Consider the following 18,428-nt stretch of genomic DNA (forward strand, 5'->3'; position numbering starts at 1 on the left):
TGTAGTAGTTTAGGAAAGGATCGGCCAACAAAGAGCCTTTCCTAAAAGATACCAGGATGCCCATGTATGTACTGGCTCTGGTGATAGGTTATAAGTGTGTGCTCGATGAAAACAGCTCCTAGTTCTCAGAGAACAAGTCCATTCTCTTGAAGCTAGAGGAGCTGAGGAAGACAGGTACATAGAGGAGGCCTACAGGGACATTGTAGAGGTTCCACCTCCAGTCTGGCAGCCCCTGTGCTGTCTTGGAGGAGGGAGGTCGCCTAAAAGGAGAGTATGACTCTGGTGAAGTTGGAAGTAATCATGTAGCCAGGACCAGCTCACCAGGGGATGCACTATCCTCTCGCACTGAGGATGTGCCCAGGAGGGAAGGGTTAGGGTGGCTGTTGTAGTTGCTGATTCGATTATTACGCACGTAGATAGCTGGGTGGCTGGTGGACGTGAGGATTGCTGGTCACTTGCTTGCCTGGTGCAAAGGTGGCGCACCTCACACATCACCTAGCTAGGATTTTAGATAGTGCTGGGAAGGAGCTTGCTGTCTTGGTACATAGGAAAATGTGGGAGGGAGGTTCTGGAAGCCAAATTTAGCTCCTAGGTAGAAAGCTAAAATCCAGATCTTCCAGGGTAGCATTTTCAGAAATGTTCCTTGTTCCACGTACAGGACCTAAGAGACAGGCAGAGCTCCAAAGTCTCTATGCGTGATTGAAACATTGGTGCAGGGATGAGGGATTTGGATTTGTTAGGAACTGGGCAACATTCTGGGGAAGCAGGAGCCTGTTCCAAAAGGATGAGCTCCACCTTAACTAGGATGGAACTAGGCTGCTGGCGCTAACATTTAAAAAGAAGATAGAGCAGCTTTTAAACTAAAATGCTTTGTACTCTATGATGAAGTTATATATATATATATATATATATATATATATATATATATATATATATATATATAGGGTTAGGGTTATTTATTTATTTAAAAAAAAACCTAAAAGGGAGGAAAAGCTGACAGTCTCCCAGGAGATCATGGTTCGGTGTGGAGTATCCTTGAAGGATACTACTGAAACGGGATCTTTAGGGAATCCGGATAGAGAGGTTTCCATAATGATGAAAGAAAGCCAGGAGTATTCAATAGGAGAACAGAATAAAGAATGCAAATTGTCCCCATTAAATTTGAAAAGTACAAAGACCAGGGGACACTCAATGAAATTGCATAGAAATACTTTTAAGACAAGTAGTTGGAAATATTTTTTCCCTCAAAGAATAGTTAAGCTCTGGAACTCGTTGCCGGAGGATGTGGTAACAGCAGTTAGCATATCTGGGTTTTAAAAAGGTTTGGACAAGTTCCTGGAGGAAAAGTCCATAGTCTCTTATTGAGATGGACATGGAGGAAGCCACTGCTTGCCCTGGGATCGGTAGCATGGAGTGGTGCTACTAACTGGGTTTCTGCCAGGTATTGGCCACTGCTGGAAGCAGGATATTGGGCTAGATGGACCACTGGTCTAACCCAGTGTGGCTATTCTTATGCTCTTAAAGGTACAATAAGGTGGCTCGTCTCATCCACTTTACAGTGTTACTGTACTGGAAAAGAACTGGGATCACAACTCTACAACAATTATGGAAAAGAGGCTGTGATCACCTGGGAGATTCCCCTTCCAACTGATAAAAAAACTCGGACATTGTGGCAAAGGAGAAAAACATGAGAATGGCTTTGATAATAGGAGAGTCAGTGCCAAATAATTATTCTATGCATCGCGTGAAGCAAGAGAAGATTCTCAAGATCGAGAAAATATGACAGAAAGATGCAAAAATATTCCTTGCCTAGGACAGTGGTTCTCATCCCAGTTCTTGGGACACAGGTGTTCAGGATACCCATAAATTTATTTATTTGTTACATTTGTATCCCACATTTTCCCACCTATTTGCAGGCTCAATGTGGCTTACATAATAGCGTTACGGATGTTTGCCAGTTCCGGTATGAACAAATACAATGTGATATTGTGGTAGATTAAGGTTCATGTATTGTAAATACAGTGGGGGAACTTAGAGAAAGAAGAAGAAGAGTTGAAGATGTCCATTTCGGTCTTTGGTTTCATTGTGTCGCAGGTGTCCAGGTTTTGTTTATGTTGGTTCGGTGGGATATGCTTTTCTGAACAGGTTTGTTTTTAGTAGTTTTCTGAAATTTAGGTGGTTGAGCGTTGTTGTTACTGGTTTTGGCAGTGTGTTCCATAGTTGTGCACGTAGATATGAAAAGCTGGATGCGTAAGTTGATTTGTATTTGAGTCCTTTGGTGTAAGGGTAGTGGAGATTTAGGTATGATCGTGCTGATCTTGTAGTGTTTCTGGTTGGCAGGTCTATGAGGTCTGTCATGTATCCTGGGGCTAATGAATATGCATGAGAGAGATTTTCATACAATGGAGGAAATGCATGGACATTTAGCTTATGCATATTCACTGTGGATATTTTGAAATACTGACTGACTGGTTTGATGTGTGCCAAGAAGAGGATTGAGAGCCCTTTGCCAAGGGTGTCAGATACTCCTGAGCCAGCCTGAATGAATTGTATGCAGCTAAAGAACCTGGAAGTGTGCTGCAAAGTCGTTATCATTGAACAGAATCGAGCCGAGCGGTTTCTAAGTGCAACAGAACACGTCAACGATCATATACCTTACTCCATATGAACTCACTACACAATGGAGGAGGTGAGGCATGTGCAACCTTATTTAATGAGTGCTTGGGTGAAAAGGCCTGTCTAATTCATAACTTGGGAAATAAACATGAAAAAGAGGTTGATCAAAAATGGAGTTTCCTGTACAAATAACATGAATGTTCACAGCATGATGTAATTGTTCGCAAAATGGAATTGATACATTCAACGTTAGCTAAGAGACAAGAAAGACTTGATAGATATAGCCAGAGAAAGAGATGACAATTTCAACAGGTTTTCCGAAGAATTCATCTTTGGAGAGGTAAAGAAATTATGAAGCCAACTCACAACAAACTACAACTGATTTGGAAGTTAGAAAAAGTGTTGCTAGAATCAACCCCATGTGAATTTGCTGAATCTATGTTAAAATCGAGTGTAGCAATTGATTTCATTGCTCAGGAAGTGCAGCATCAGACATTCTAGAAACATTTGGTGATTTGGCTTGGAAGCTAATCGTAAATCATACAGAATTTTCATGCAGTACAAATGAAGGGCTACACATTGCTTTGATGTGTGCAATGATTTCAATATCAAAGACTGTCAGTGCAAAATGCATTATGGTCTTCCACCTGTTGAAACAGCGTTTCATGATGAGGCAACTCCAGTACCAGAAAAGTTGAACGTTTCAGCATTTCTCTAGCAATAATGTATCCTACAGAACTTTTCTTGAAATTTATCTGCAAGAACAAGTCATTCACTGGGAACTCAGTTTATGTGGGTGGATTGGGTTCTGAGGGAGAGAAGGCAGTTTATCATTAAAAGAATGTTCTGGCTTTTTACGATTTTAGAGTACAGAGATGTGGTAGCCGTGTTAGTCCACTTTTAAAAGTAATCAATAGAAAAATAAAGAAAACATAGAAAAGAAAATAAGATGATACCTTTTTTATTGGACTAACTTAATACATTTTAGGATTAGCTTTCGACGGTAGCCCTTCTTCATCAGATCATCAGACGGTAACGTTCTAGAGGGGTGCTAAGCAGGGAAGGTTCACAGACACATTTATAGAGACAACATATGCATCGTCAGCAAATTACTTCACCAGAAAGTAATGCATCCATTTATATCAGCTCTAAGACGCTGCAAATGACCCCTTTAAGATGGCATGGATATTCATGTATTTTGTAACATACCTATGTCTTTTCTAACTCTACCCCAATTCCATCCTGTAAAGCCCAGGTGTATACTGTGCAAAAGTATGATTTATGCATGAAAAGCATATACTTTTATGCACACATAGCCTGGGAAATGATAAAAGTACCTCTGTTCCGGACACTGAAGACACTTCTAAAATGACCCTCTTAAGGACTGGATGAAGGATGCACATCTACCAGGTTCCGGAGCGAGTTATGGACTAGTCCCTGGCTGACGATTATTACTACAATGGCTGGAGTTGACGGGACATAAAAATGTAGAAAATCTCAGAGTATTTGCAAACAAAGGCTATAACACCCTCACTTGCTTCAATCAAGCAGTCAGCTCAGTAGAGCAGGAGGAAGTGCTGAGCATGTTATGGCTACAAGGAAAACCAAGATTTACTCAGCCTCTTCAGTTCATCCATGTGGAACATCTAGTCAAATATCAGGAATTAACTAGTGGATGACAAAGACTTAGATTTAGGGGCTAATTTTCAAAGCACGTAGACATACGTGGAGGGGCATTTTTGATATGACGTCTACGTTACACTTTGGACATCTTGTGATAAATGTCTCAAATCTAAATAGCAAATGTAACCATTTTTGAAAAAGCAAAATATCTTTTGTTTCTAACAAGGTTTTGTGCTCTGTGTGATTGTCTTTTCAGGTCATTAAAAAAAAAACAAATAAGTGTAAAGTGTAGAAAATCAAGCCTTTGGGATGTAAGAGGGACCAGCATTTTTAGCAGACTAGTCCCCCAGACATCCCAGGAGGGCAATGGGGCACCCAATGGGGAATTGCTGTGGACGTTATAAATGCTCCCAGGTACACATCTCATCATTGCTCCCTTATCTTGTCTGCTGAGCCCACCCAAAACCAACTACCCCCAACTGTACACCACTACAATAGCCCTTATTGAAGGGGGCACCTATATGTGGGTACAGTGGGTTTCTGGTGAGTTTTGGAGGGCTCACAGTTGCCACCATATGTGTAATAGGTAGGGGGAGGTATGGGCCTGGGTCCACCTGTTAACAGTGTACTGCACCCACCACTACACTACTCCGGGGACCTGCATGCTGCTCTAATGGACCTGAGCATTACATCTGAGGCTGTCATAGAGGCCGGTGAGTACTATTTCATTCACATTTTTTGATGGTAGGAGGCGGTCAGTGAATACTGGGGGAGTAAGGGGATCATCCCTAATTCCCTCCAGTGGTTATTTGGTCATTTAGGGCACTTTTTTGTGCCTTATTCATTCTGAAAATAGGTCTAGTCCAAAATGTTGAAGTTTTCACACTAGATGTTTTTGTTTTGTTCCATTATGGCTGTAAAACGTACAAGTACTAGGCATGCTCTAAGCCCGCTTTCAAAAGCCCCCGACACCCCTCCTTGTGATTTGGATGCACTGTAGATGAAATGCAAAGATAAACATCTGCAAAACAGGTTTCAAAAATACCAATTTGGGTGTTTAGAGACGAAATCTATCCAAGTGGTGCCTTATGACACTTTTTGGACATTTTTCTCTTTCCAAAATGAGCCCCAAAGTACCATAGTAACCCATGGTACTTTGTGCGTTTAAGCGCTTTGAAAATGAACCCTCTAATGACCTCAAGTTGATCAGAACAGCAGAACATTTGTAGCATGGAGGATGGTGGTATGAGTTTTAATGGGTGAGTGCAATCCAGTTCCAATCACAGAATAAGACAGTCCATCCAGGCTGACCCAAGTTCAGTCTTTGGGACTAGCAAACAGACCAGTTTTTCAGGATATCTCAAATAAATATGCACGAAAGAGATGTATATACATTGGAGGTAGTTGGCATGCAAATCTGTCATGCATATTCATTAGGGATACCCTGAATATCTGGCCTGTTTGTGGCCCTTGTGGACTGAACTTGGACACGTCTGTTGTAGTCAATTTACGCCCTTTTCTGTCAATGATTATCCTACATACCCCATCGTGGAGGTGGTTTCTCCCCGGCCACCTCTTTGGCCTGCATCTTGCATACTTGGTCCTTGACACCGGCCTCCTTGGAGTCAAACAGGAATCCCAGGCTGGCATCATCGAAGCAAGCAATACTTGGCACAATCGTTAGCCAGTTCAAGAAGCTCAAATTTCCACTAATGATCAGAAGGACCTAATGAAGACACAATAAAATCACCGAATACGTCAGGTCTGGGTTTGACCGTGGACAGAAATACATTTTGTTTCATATAACTGCATTTCTGTGTAAATGCAGATACATCACAAACTGTTTGTGGTGAGAGCATTTTGCAAGAGCTGGAAAACCATATTAAAGATGCACCATCTGCATGCTTGGAATGTGAAAATGACAGAATTCCTCATGTTTGTTCACTAAAATCATATTTACTCTTTGTTACTGCATCACAGTGAAATGGCCCAGAAAGTGCAAGCAGCGGTTTATCTTGGGAATATGCAGGCATGATAAGCAGGAGGAATGCAAGTAGATATGCAAGAGTTATTTTCTCTGTGCGATCAGAAAATGATTTCCTTCACTTGTTGAAATGGTACAGTTAGTTATCATTGCTAATGTAATCAGCCTCAATGTTAAGCTTTTCTATTACTGACATTTTGCTGCTTCAACAGATAGATAAACTCAATTAAAGAAGGACAAACATCGAAAAATCTTCCAAAGTGATCTTCCTTAACCCACGCAGACAGATCATCAGAGCTAGTCCAAAATCTCCCTGTCAATCTGAGTTTGGCGGCCATCATTATTATTATGTCTGTGTTATAAATAAAAGTCTCTCCTTCACATCCCATCCTTCTGAATGTTCAGTCTGGTACCTTAAGGTATCTTCTCTTCCTTTTCTCCTCGACCTGAGACTGTCTTCTTTAAGGCCTCTATTATCAAGCCTCACTAGCGTTCACACGCAGCAATGACGAGAAAGCCCGGCATTACCGCACTGTGGACCGCTAGCACGGTTTGATAAAAATTTGCTGTCGGCTGGACAGCACTTAAAGGACTCAATGATAACTAATGGTATATAGGCAAGGATTTTCTTTGTGTTAAGACACATTATTAATCATGGAACTTGGGCAGGAACTCTAAGGTTACAAAACTACAATATGTCTAATGAGACACTGAGGTTTTTAATCTATAATGTCAGTTTTATGGATTATGCCTGGAATTTCATGCAGTGTGATGTGAAATATTGGAGATTCATGGCTCTCACTGGATTAATTTGTTGTTTTTCTGGGTTTGGACTCAAAAACAACCATTCCTTCTATTTCTCTATCCCTGCACTCCCCAAACCTTGCAGCAAGAGGGCCTTCCAAATCTTTCATCTTTAGATTTCCTGCGTTCATTTTTTAATTCACTTTCTCTTGTGTCTTCTATAAACTTCCTAAAAAACAGCACTAGTAATGTGCGATACAAACGGCTGTGATTTCTAAGTTAAACAAAAAATGATTTGCACAGAGCACATTTTTATGTAGGAGGGTTTTCTTTTGATCAATGATGATCTGAGTCACTATATGGAATTTCATATGTTATAGACGTTACTATTCAGTACCATATCCCAGTGACACGAGACCTTCTCCCCCCCCCCGTTATTACACATTCAAGTGAACGATAAAGCCCACTTTAGAGCTGCGACTGTTGGTAGAAGATAGTGGACTATTTGAGTCATTTCGTATCGTTTTATTGATTTATTTGTTACATTTGTACCCCGCACTTTCCCACTCATAGCAGGTTCTATAAACCACGCCTAACTTTAAGTGAGGTTTACAGAATAGCGCTAAGTGCGTATTTTTTTCAGCGCCATATACGCGGTCCTAACTGTATGAGAAGATGCTGGTTATAATGCATTAATTTTTTTAACTGAATTGCACTTTCGTAAAAGTGCCCCTTGCATCTTTCTTAATTTTGAGATTTGAACTACACAAGAACCTTTCTGGTTCTCATGTCAAGGCAGTGCGTGGTCTCTGCTCCTAGAGGAACCAGATTTTAAGTTGCTTTAGCAAATGAATCTGTAGGAAGCATGGATGATGTCCCAATGAATGCGTTCGGATAGGCCTTGCTTTTTAAATTCTGTTTTCAGCCTTTCTTCATGTTGCAGTTAAAAATGATCAAAGAATTGGGGTTGGATATGTAGAAATAACGAGCAACAAAAAAGTGGTAAGCGAGACCTTTTCATTAGACTAATACGATTGCGACATCTTTTGAGAGCCATCCTTCATGCAACAGGGGCTGAGCAGTTTATTTGCTGCATTTGTATCCCACATTTTCCCACCTATTTGCAGGCTCAATGTGGCTTACATTGTTCCGTCATGGTTGCACTGAATCCTTGCTATGTGTACAGGATGGCAAGTAGAGTAACGAAGGAGTTACAGTTTTACCCAGCAGGATTTCAGCACAGTCAGGGGAAACTGAATTCTTTTCACTGGCAGTTCCTGCTCCTGCAGATGTTTAGCTATGCTGTCAGCAGGACTTCTGTTTCTAGATGCAAGTCTTGTTCATTGCTACTGACCTAAGAAAGGGAACATAACCCTCCAGAGACTGGCTAAAAATGTTTTAAGTTAATTTTAGTGACGTGTCACCTGCAGATTACATGCGGACATTTTTTCCTGCATCACATTTACCTTTAGCAGAAAAATGAGCTGAATTGTAGCTAATGATTCACACATTGCATGGGGACAACATAATTAAAACTTTCATGAAACCTGGAAAGAAAAACATTTTAAAAATATTGTTCAGTGTCTTCCCACTGCCCATGGAAAACAGCTAATTTCCCACGGATCTGCTTATTCTAGGGTATGTGCCACTTCTTTCTCCTATATTTCCTGGACAGGATGAAGACACACCAGTACCCAAGATGTTCAAGTTTCAGAAGGCAGCAAATGTTTATCCAATGGTCCAACCGTGGGCAGATGTCTTGGACTTAACTATGCGTTTCCCCATTTCTCCCATTCTGGTTGCTGCTTGAAGTTCCTTGGTGTTCCAAGGGGCCTTTTGCTGCACGCCACAGGAGCACCAGCGATTTAAAACAGTTGAAGCCCCATAGTGATGTCAGCAGGTGTCCTCAGGGTTGCCGGATGGTTGCGGCACTAGTGATCTCGACCAGGGAGTCAGCTCACCCTTGCCAGATGGTATTCAGCAAAGAAAAGGCCCACCAGCCACACAAGTGCTACCAGGTACCACCTCCTACCTCCGGCACTTAGGTGGCATAAGCGCGCATGCCTAAATTCTAGGTGCACATTTTCCCTGTTACACTAATATTCCATAAAGGAATGAAGGGCTCCTACCTGGAACTCGGTTCCAGAATCACCTCCTTTAGTCCTGGGTCTTTCCCTTCCCCATTTCCTGACATCCCTGGTCCTCTCCTCTCCCTTTCATCCCATTCTCTTCTGTCACACTCTCTTCCCCCCCCCCCCCCCAACATCTTGCTCTCTTCTCTTGCTCATCCCCTCACTCACTCTTCCTTCCATCCTCAAACTCTTGCTGTCTCCTCTCTCTTTCTTTCTTTCTTTCTCTCCACTCCGTCCCCTTTCTTTCCCCTCTATTTTCTTATCTTCCCCTTTCTCTTCTCACTGCGCTCCTCTTGCTCTCTCCTCTCTGCTTCCACACACTCATACTCTGGCCCCCCCCCCAACTCTTGATCCTCTTTCATACACAACACAGGACTAAATTCTATAAATGGCATCTAAAAAAAAATCGGCAGCAAAAAAGTGCTAAGGTTCGGTGCCATTTACAGAATAGCACTTACCGCCATGACTACTTTTAGGTGCGACCATTTAAACCAACGAAACCCTGGTGTAAATCCTCACACCTAAACTAGAAGCAGGCCCCCTTTACTCTACAACTGTGAACATAACATCACCCTTGATATGCCCACGGCTGTGCCCCCTTTTTGGACGAATGCTTAATTTGTATGTGCGGATCTCAGTGCTTAAATTTACATGCGTAATTTCTAATTGAAACCAATCAGCACCGATAATTGATTGCTAGGGCCCAATTATCTGTGCTAATTGGCTCATTATTCAATTAAATTGCGCATGCAAATTGGGCTCACAATTTTTACTCTCTGTTCTTTCTTCCCCTTTCACAACACCATCTTTTCATCACCAATAACCATCTAAGTTCAGCTTCTAGACTACTGGAGAACCCAGTCCTTCAGTTCACAACACTCGTTGCAAATCTTATCTTAAAAACATGAGGAAAAGACCTCAAACACCTGAACGATTACTAATTTTTCAGCGTCTTTTAATGGGGTTATGCTTTCTATCATCGGTCAGAAATAGTTCATGTATACTTTTTATCTATCTTTTATTTAAACATCTGGTATTAATTAGGTATTAATTCTAAATAAATCTTCTTTGCTTTTTCTTTATGCACAATCGTTCAAGCAAACACTTTTAAGCATATTTCCTTCTTGAAAAACTTGTATGAAAAAGTTGAGCACTTAACTGACACGACGGTGGCCCAGCCCATTTTACTTTGAGGCTCAAGCAAAAACCTGTAAAACACCTAAGTGGTATGGACTGCACATTCATACAGGATATTTATTTATATCTCAAAATATCCCCCGCTTAGAGAGCTGGAAGTGTATCAAATTATTATTCGAAGTTACTCACAAGAATGCTTGAAACCAGACTGCATTCCCGATTTTAATAAAGAATCAAATTGGCGCCCCCATTATAAAAATGCCAATAATGCTCCAACCAATAAATGGAAGACAAGTCATCAAACATTGAAACAATTGGTTGACAGGTCAATGTCGAATATTCTCCCAGACGTTCTTCTGTTCTTCTTGCTCTAAAACATCAACTCATCCACTTTCTTCCACATTCAATCCTTAAAGAAATGCTCTCCATTCAATGCTGTTATTTAATCCTCTTGGGCCACCGTCGAGTGTCAGTTAACTGCTTAGCTTTTTCATATAAGTTTTTCAAGAAGGAAAAGTGCTGAAAAGTTTGTTTGGACAATTGTGCATAAAGAAAAAGCAATGAAGATTTCTTTTTTTTATATAGAATTAGTACCTAATTCATTCCAGATGTTTAAATAAAATAAAGATAAAAAATATACATGAGGTTTTTGTGACCAATGATATAAAACATAACCCCTGTGAAAGATGTTGAAAAATTAGTAATCATTTGGGTGTCTGAGGTCTTTTCCTCATGTTTTTAAGATAGGATTTGCAACGAGTGTTGTGAACTGAAGAACTGGGTTCTCCTGTCAGCTTCACAATGGTGTTTTTCAGAATCCTAATAAGTCTCCACTACTACTACTTATCATTTCTATAGCGCTACAAGGCATACGCAGCGCTGTACACCATACACAAAGACAGTCCCTGCTCAAAGAGCTTACAATCTAGATAACACAGGTAAACAGACAGAACAATTAAGGGTAAGGACAGGGCAAGTAAGTTAGGAGTCAAAACTACATAAGTGGTTCTAGACTACAAACATCTGTTCAACCTTTGAAAAATATACTTCTTAGGTCCTGATTCACCAAGGCCCTGCAGGTCTTGCCAGTAGAAAAGGCCTAGTGGCTGGGCTGAACCTGGCTGTTTTAATTTTTTTTGGTTTTCCATTTCATTAATGTTCAGCACATTGAGGTCATTTTATAAATGAACAGAACATATAGGACAGAGTTAGGCAGGTGCTTATGGAAAAGTAGGTGGTGTTTTATGGGGCAGCGAATGGATGTAGCTTATAAAACATATGCGATTCTTACTGTACAGAGTTACTGCTGCCTCAGAGCAGGTGTAAAATTATATAACAGCTGTCCGAGGGGGGGGGGGGGGGGGCTACTTCATAAAATAGGCACAATTTATGCATCAGGAGGTTAATTATAGCTACTTATGTGCTGCTATTGTAATGATTTATAAACATAAGTTTATAGATGCCCAAATTCTTCCTAAGCACTATTCTGTAAACAGTGTGGGGGATTCACACTTACACCCATAACTTACAGAATACTATAAGGCAACATGTATCTCCGGCATTTATGCATTTATTTATTAATTAAAGATTTTTAATAAATGTACAATTTCTAAAAAAAATAGAATCAAAAGAAAATACAACAAACCGCTACTATATCAATAATTGGGCAGTGCTGTCAAACTCTTGCACAATGCTACCCACTTCAATCATGTGACCCCCCACCCCACCCCATGAACATTGGCTCCTGGTCATTGCTCACAATGGAATGGAGTGGAGTGGCCTAGCGGTTAGAGCACCAGGTCTTGCAATCCAGAGGTGGCCGGTTCAAATCCCACTGCTGCTCCTTGTGATCTTGGGCAAGTCACTTAACCCTCCATTGGCTCAGGTGCAAACTTAGATTGTGAGTCCTCCTGGGACAGAGAAATATCCAGAGTACCTGAATGGAACTCACCTTGAGCTACTACTGAAAAAGGAGTGAGCAAAATCTAAATAAAGATTCTAGAATTCTAAAGAATAACAAGATTCTATGCAGAATTTCAAAGTGTAGCAACATTCCATGTAGAACCCCAAAGAGTAAAAAAGATTCTGGAATCCTAAAGAGTGACTAGATTCCATGCAGAATCGCAGAGTAGCAATTGGAGTGGTAGAGGAGTGGCCTAGTGGTTAGAGCACCAGTCTTGCAATCCAGAGGTGGCCGGTTCAGATCCCACTGCTGTTCCTTGTGATCTTGGGCAAGTCACTTAACCCTCCATTGCCTCAGGTACAAACTTAGATTGTGAGCCCTCCTGGGACAGACAAATATCCAGTGTACCTGAATGGAACTCACCTTGAGCTACTACTGAAAAAAGTGTGAGCAAAAATCTAAAATAAATAAAACAAAAAATAAATAAATACGAAATCCTCCTTCTGGTCTATATATCCCATGAACCACTTGCCCCCTTGTATCTTGTTTCTCTCAGAACCTAATGACCCTCCCTCTGTCCTTCATATCAAAGTCTCTAGGAGTTCTGCCTTTAGATATATAGCACTCAAACTTTGGAACAACTTGCCCCTCTCCATCAGAAACCAACCAAGACCTATCTTTTCCTACAGTCCTCTCTGTCCTCCACTACTGCTCGGCTATACTCTGTCTAGTGCCCCCTTTTTACTGTAAACCACCGTGTTGCCTATGCTGAGGTTAACGTGTGGCATATCATGCGGCATAAGTAAATAAAAACACACCACTCTGGACTCTACTGTACAGCACTGGAGTTTCTGAAAACTTAGTTGGAACAGAAAACAGCTGCAGTGCGAAAAATAAAAATGAGGCCTTTACTGGCGTTTGCCTACCATTTGATCTGAATAAGAAAGCCTTTAAATGTTTTAGAGAAGAAAAGTGATGCAAGAATATGCAAATATACATGGCCCCGTATTCAAAGACAGTTAACAAACAATATAGCGGAGGAAGCTACCCAAATAAGTGTCCTCTCTATGAACTTTCAAGAGCGGAGGGCAATTCAATAAAGAAGCAGCCAGAGGAGGCCTATTTATTTAACACATTTATACCCCACATTTTCCCACTAGTTGTAGGTAGTGTAGGCTACAGTTAGTAAAATACAATTTAACAATGTAATAATAAGATAGTAATCGAATATGCAACGTATAAGACAACAAAGATAATTAAAGATGATAACGTCCATGAATTTTGCTGTGAATTTTGTATTCTAGAAAGGAAGACATGCACGACTTGTCTTTAGAGAATACTAGCGTAGTGAAGGCCTGATCAACATTTGGGGGGGGGGGGGTCTTTTACTAAGCTCGTTTTTACCTCGTGGTAGAAATCAGCTGGCAGTAAACGCCAAGACGCCCATTATGTTCCCATGGACGTCTCAGAGTTTACCGCCGTCTGATTTCTATTGCGAGCGAAAAACGCTACTGCGTCTTATTAAAATACCCCCCCTTTGTGAGCCTACGATGCCAAAATCAAACCAACGTGGATTCTACTGCCAAGCACTCTGCAGCTTAGCCATGCTGCCTGTGTGTATAGAATGAAAAAGACAGTGCGCTTTGTTTTTCTGCCCGATGCCTTCTAGCTATGAAGACCTTGAACACATGACAGTGTTATTACTCTCTCTGGCTAGTCTTGATACTCCGGTATTCCTTCTCTCATCACCGATCTTGTACATCTGACTTCCACGTGATAGTTAATGTCTGGTTCTAGTAACTTTGTGAACGCTGACCTAGCTAATCACAGAGACGGCTTCCAGAGTTCAGGAATTGCTTGCACACAGCACTGTAACAAAAAATTACTAATTTGCAAGCAGAGACATTTTTCTTCTTATTTGCTTTTGACATTTGCTTCCACAAACTGTGGGACAACTGTGAGCCACAGGGGTTCTTTTACTAAGGTGCGCTGAAAAGTGGCCTGCGCTGGTGTAGACGCGTGTACTGGACGCACGCAGGTCCATTTTTCAGCGCACCTGCAAAGAAGGACTTTTTTTTTATTAGCTGAAAATCGACGTGTGGCAAGATAAAAAATTGGCGCACGCCCATTTTGGGCCTATGATCTTACTGCCATCAATTGACCTAGCAGTAAAGTCTCACATGTTAAACAGGCGGTAATCGTTAGTGCACATACAATGCTGATACTGCCCGGTTAGTGCTGCGCATCAGAAATTTTCCGGGGGGGGGGGGGGGGGGGGAGGGCCATAGTGGGCGAGCGTAGAAAATGAAATTACCGCCCAGGTCACACGGTAGCTGGGTGGTAATTCAAAATTGACGCACGTAGGATGCGTGTACGCAGCTTAATAAAAGGGCCTCACAGACTTTAAGGAACTTTGGACTTTCTCACTTATCCCCTTATATGTCACTGTGGCCTTCTTTTGAGGCTACCAAAAAGCGGAATCCCACAATTCAGATTCTACAGTTAAAAATTAACCACATATATTAAAAATAAATGTGGGATATACTTCTATCACCTATTCAACATTTATCATTTATAAATTCACTAAACTCAAAAATAGGGGTATTCTTTTATATATATTGTGCAAAAAAACCCCAAACAAACCAGTACCTGACAATATAAATGTATTCCCCTATTTTCGAGTTTAGTCATAGGCGCCCGGTATAAGAGGCTTGGAGAGGCTAAGCCTCACCCCTGCTGCAGCAGAATGGATCAGCTGTGGAGTCCAGCTGCTCTGAGGGGATTAAATTGTTGATTTACCTCCATCCTCACAGCAGGAGCTGCAGTGAAAGCCCTCTAGCAGTTGTAGAAATTGGTTTATGGTTTGTTTACCTTACTGCTGGGAAAGCAGGGGGGGTTGGCTGGAGGTGTCCTGGGTTGCCAGGGAGATATTTAAGGAGGATGACTTCCTGACCTGCACTGAGCACAGATAGCAGCAGAACGGATACTGGACCAGCATGATCAAAAAACGTCACCAGACAACAAAGGTAGAAAAGATAATTTTAATTTCATTATAGTGTTTGGAATACGTCCACTTTGAGAATCAGGTGCTCAACATTAAAAGTTTATATTTATTTACTTATTTATGGCATTTTATCCCACATTAAACATGAATTAGGGTGTTTTGTGGCTCTACATGAGAATTGTGAGGAACTGAGTTCGAATCCCACTTCAGGCACAGGCAGCTCCTTGTGACTCTGGGCAAGTCACTTAATCCTCCATTGCCCCATGTAAGCCGCATTGAGCCTGCCATGAGTGGGAAAGCGCGGGGTACAAATGTAACAAAAATAAAAATAAATAAATGATCCCTTGTTTCATATTGTTGACAGTCTGCATTTTCCGTATGGGTGGTATATTGGTGTATTAGGTCTGCCCAGTGTAATATTTATGGTACAGTAAGGTTCTGAGTGTGTTTTTGGACAAAGTTGTGCAGTTGAGCGATTGTGGTTAGAATATGCTTTGAGCAACCACTTTATTCTTTGACATATGATACATATCTAATATCTAAATTTAATAAAAGGTATTAATTGTGACTTTTATTTTTATTTATTTTTTCTGCGTGTTATCAGACAATTATGGATTTAAGCTCCACCCCTGGCCCACCCCTAACCCCGCCCCCTTTAGCCTCCCCAAAAAGTTGGGCCACCGACCGCCTATGAGTTTAGTGAATTTACGATGGAGGTCACTAAGGAAATCTACTGTGTTGGCATTTAGCTTTCAAAAGGGAGACTATGCTAAAATGAGGAAACTGATTAAAATAGTAAAGGAAAACTAAAAGGCACATCTGCAAAAAAAGGAGCTTACGTCAAGAATTGATATTGTTCAAAAATACCACCTTGGAAACCCAGATCACTTGTATTCCACGTATTAGAAAAGGCAGAAGGAAGGCCAAACAACAGTCAGCATGGTCAAAAGGTGAGGTGAAAGAGACTATCAGATCCAAAAGAATAACCTTCAAAAAAGGATCCAAAGGAAAACAAGAAACAGCAAATTAGATGCAAAAAGAGAATTTGAAAAGAAACTTGCTGTAGAGGCAAAAACTAATAGCAAAAACGTTTTTTGTTACATTTGAAACAAGAAGGTTGTGAGAATGTCAGTTGGACCATTAGATGATCAAGGGATAAAAGGAACATCCACGGAGGACAAGGTCATAGTGGAGAGTATTATTAGGAAAGGGATGGAAATCAAACACGAGGACGTTATAATGCCGTTGTATCGCTCCATGGTGCGACCGCACCTTGAGTACTGTGTCCAATTCTGGTCACTGCATCTCAAAAAAGATATAAAGGAATTGGAGAACGTGCAGAGAAGGGCGACGAAAATGACAAAGGGAATGGAACGACTTCCCCATGAGGAAAGGCTGAGAAGGTTAGGGCTCTTCAGCTTGGAGAAAAGGCGGCTGAGGGGTGATATGATGGAAGTCTACAAGATAATGAGCGGAGTAGAGCGGACAGATGTGAAGCGTTTGTTTACACTTTCAAACAACAATAGAACCCGGGGACACAAGATGAAGCTAGAATATGGTAGATTTAAAACAAATAGGAGAAAGTTTTTCTTTACTCAGCGTGTAGTTAGACTCTGGGACTCGTTGCTGGAGGATGTAGTGACAGCAGCTGCCCTTACGGAATTTAAAGGGGGTTTGAGCAGATTCCTGAGGGAAAAGTCCATTGAACATTATTAAAAAAATGTTTTTTGGGGGGGGGAGGGGGTTGCCGGGTTCTTGAAGCCTGGATTGGCCGCTGTCGGAGACAGGATGCTGGGCTTGATGGACCCTTGGTCTTTTCCCAGTATGGCGGTGCTTATGTACTTATGAGAGACTAATAGGGCCTTTTACTAAGCCACGGTAGCGTTTTGGAGGTAAGCTCAAAGCAAGCTTACCGCTCGTTATACAGGAAGTACCGCCAGGCTACCGCAGCAGACCGGCAGTACTTCCCACCCCTAGCGCCCTGTCATTTCCGGTGCTAGTGACGGAGTGCACCCAGCGGTAATCGGGCAGTGCCGTGTGCTGCCCGGTTACCGCCAGGTTAACGCGGGAGCCCTTACCGCCACCTCAATGGGTGGCGGTAAGGGCTCCCCCTGAAATGGCTGTGCGGCAAGTGCTTTACTTGCCACACGGCCATTTCCTGCAGGAAGGCGAGATTTCCCTTTTACCAGCTGCGGTACAAGGGGGCCTCGGTGCATGTGTAACACACTCGCCGACTCCAGCGCCAGCCCCCTTTTGCCATAGCTTGGTAAAAGGGGCCCTTAATGTTAGAGACACCCATATATTTCTATGGGCATCTCTTTTTTTTTTTTTGCAATTTTACACAATATTTCAAGGTTACACTCTTGATCAGGCAAAGTGTTAAATTTTAAGTCATCATTTAACAAGAAAAATATAGTAAACATGCTTAAGATAATTCTAACACTCAAGTCCACTATTAAGTAGATCCAAGATTCCAAGTACGGGAAATTAAAAAAGAAATATTACAAAGGTTAGTCAGCATTTACTAGATGACAGACAATAATAAATTAAATTAAACTCCTTCAGTTCTTTTAGAGGTTATGAATGATGATAGATGTGAAGGGTCCATGAAAACATACTTAGATAAATGAAGTCGAATGATACATTTACAAGGAAACCTTAAATGAAATACTCCTCCAAGTTGGAGAACGGCGGGTTTTAATAACAAAACTTGTTTACGCCTTTTCTGGGTTTCCTTCAAAATATCTGGAAATATATTTATTCTTAGGCCCAGGAATCATTTCTCCCGGTTCCTAAAAAACAAACGAAGAAGCCATTGCCTGTCAGGAATTAATTTCTATGGACATCTCTAGCATTTAGTATGTGCTAAAAATGCTATGGTGGCTTTATTAAAAGACCCCTTTATGAATTCTTTGCTTTGGTCTTTGATGAGGAAGATATAAGGGAACTTAGCCAAGTCAAAACAGTATTTAATGGTGACAATTTAGAAGAACTAAAACAAGTATTGTGTTCAGTACTGGTCTCCGTATCTCAAAAAAGATATAGTAGAATTGGAAAAGGTACAGCGAAGGGCGACGAAAATGATAGTGGGGATGGGACGACTTTCCTCTGAAGAGAGGCTGAGAAGGCTAGGGCTTTTCAGCTTGGAGAAGAGACGGCTGAGGGGAGATATGATAGAAGTGTATAAAATAATGAGTGGAATGGATCGGGTGGATGTGAAGCGACTGTTCACGCTATCCAAAAATACTAGGACTAGAGGGCATGAGTTGAAGCTACAGTGTGGTA

The 18,428-nt window shown here is 41.4% G+C and overlaps 1 protein-coding gene across 1 annotated transcript in view; it reads right to left on the reverse strand.

Moving 5' to 3' along the window:
• LMF1 (lipase maturation factor 1) overlaps nt 1-18,428 on the reverse strand; it is a 403,232-nt gene that overhangs the window by 45,320 nt on the left and 339,484 nt on the right. Inside the window, exon 7 of the mRNA XM_030211700.1 lies at nt 5,782-5,965. Coding sequence (XP_030067560.1) covers nt 5,782-5,965 — 184 coding nt within the window. The remainder of the gene's footprint in view (nt 1-5,781; nt 5,966-18,428) is intronic.

This window comes from Microcaecilia unicolor, chromosome 8 (genome assembly GCF_901765095.1).
Source record: "Microcaecilia unicolor chromosome 8, aMicUni1.1, whole genome shotgun sequence".
Taxonomy (NCBI): domain Eukaryota; kingdom Metazoa; phylum Chordata; class Amphibia; order Gymnophiona; family Siphonopidae; genus Microcaecilia; species Microcaecilia unicolor.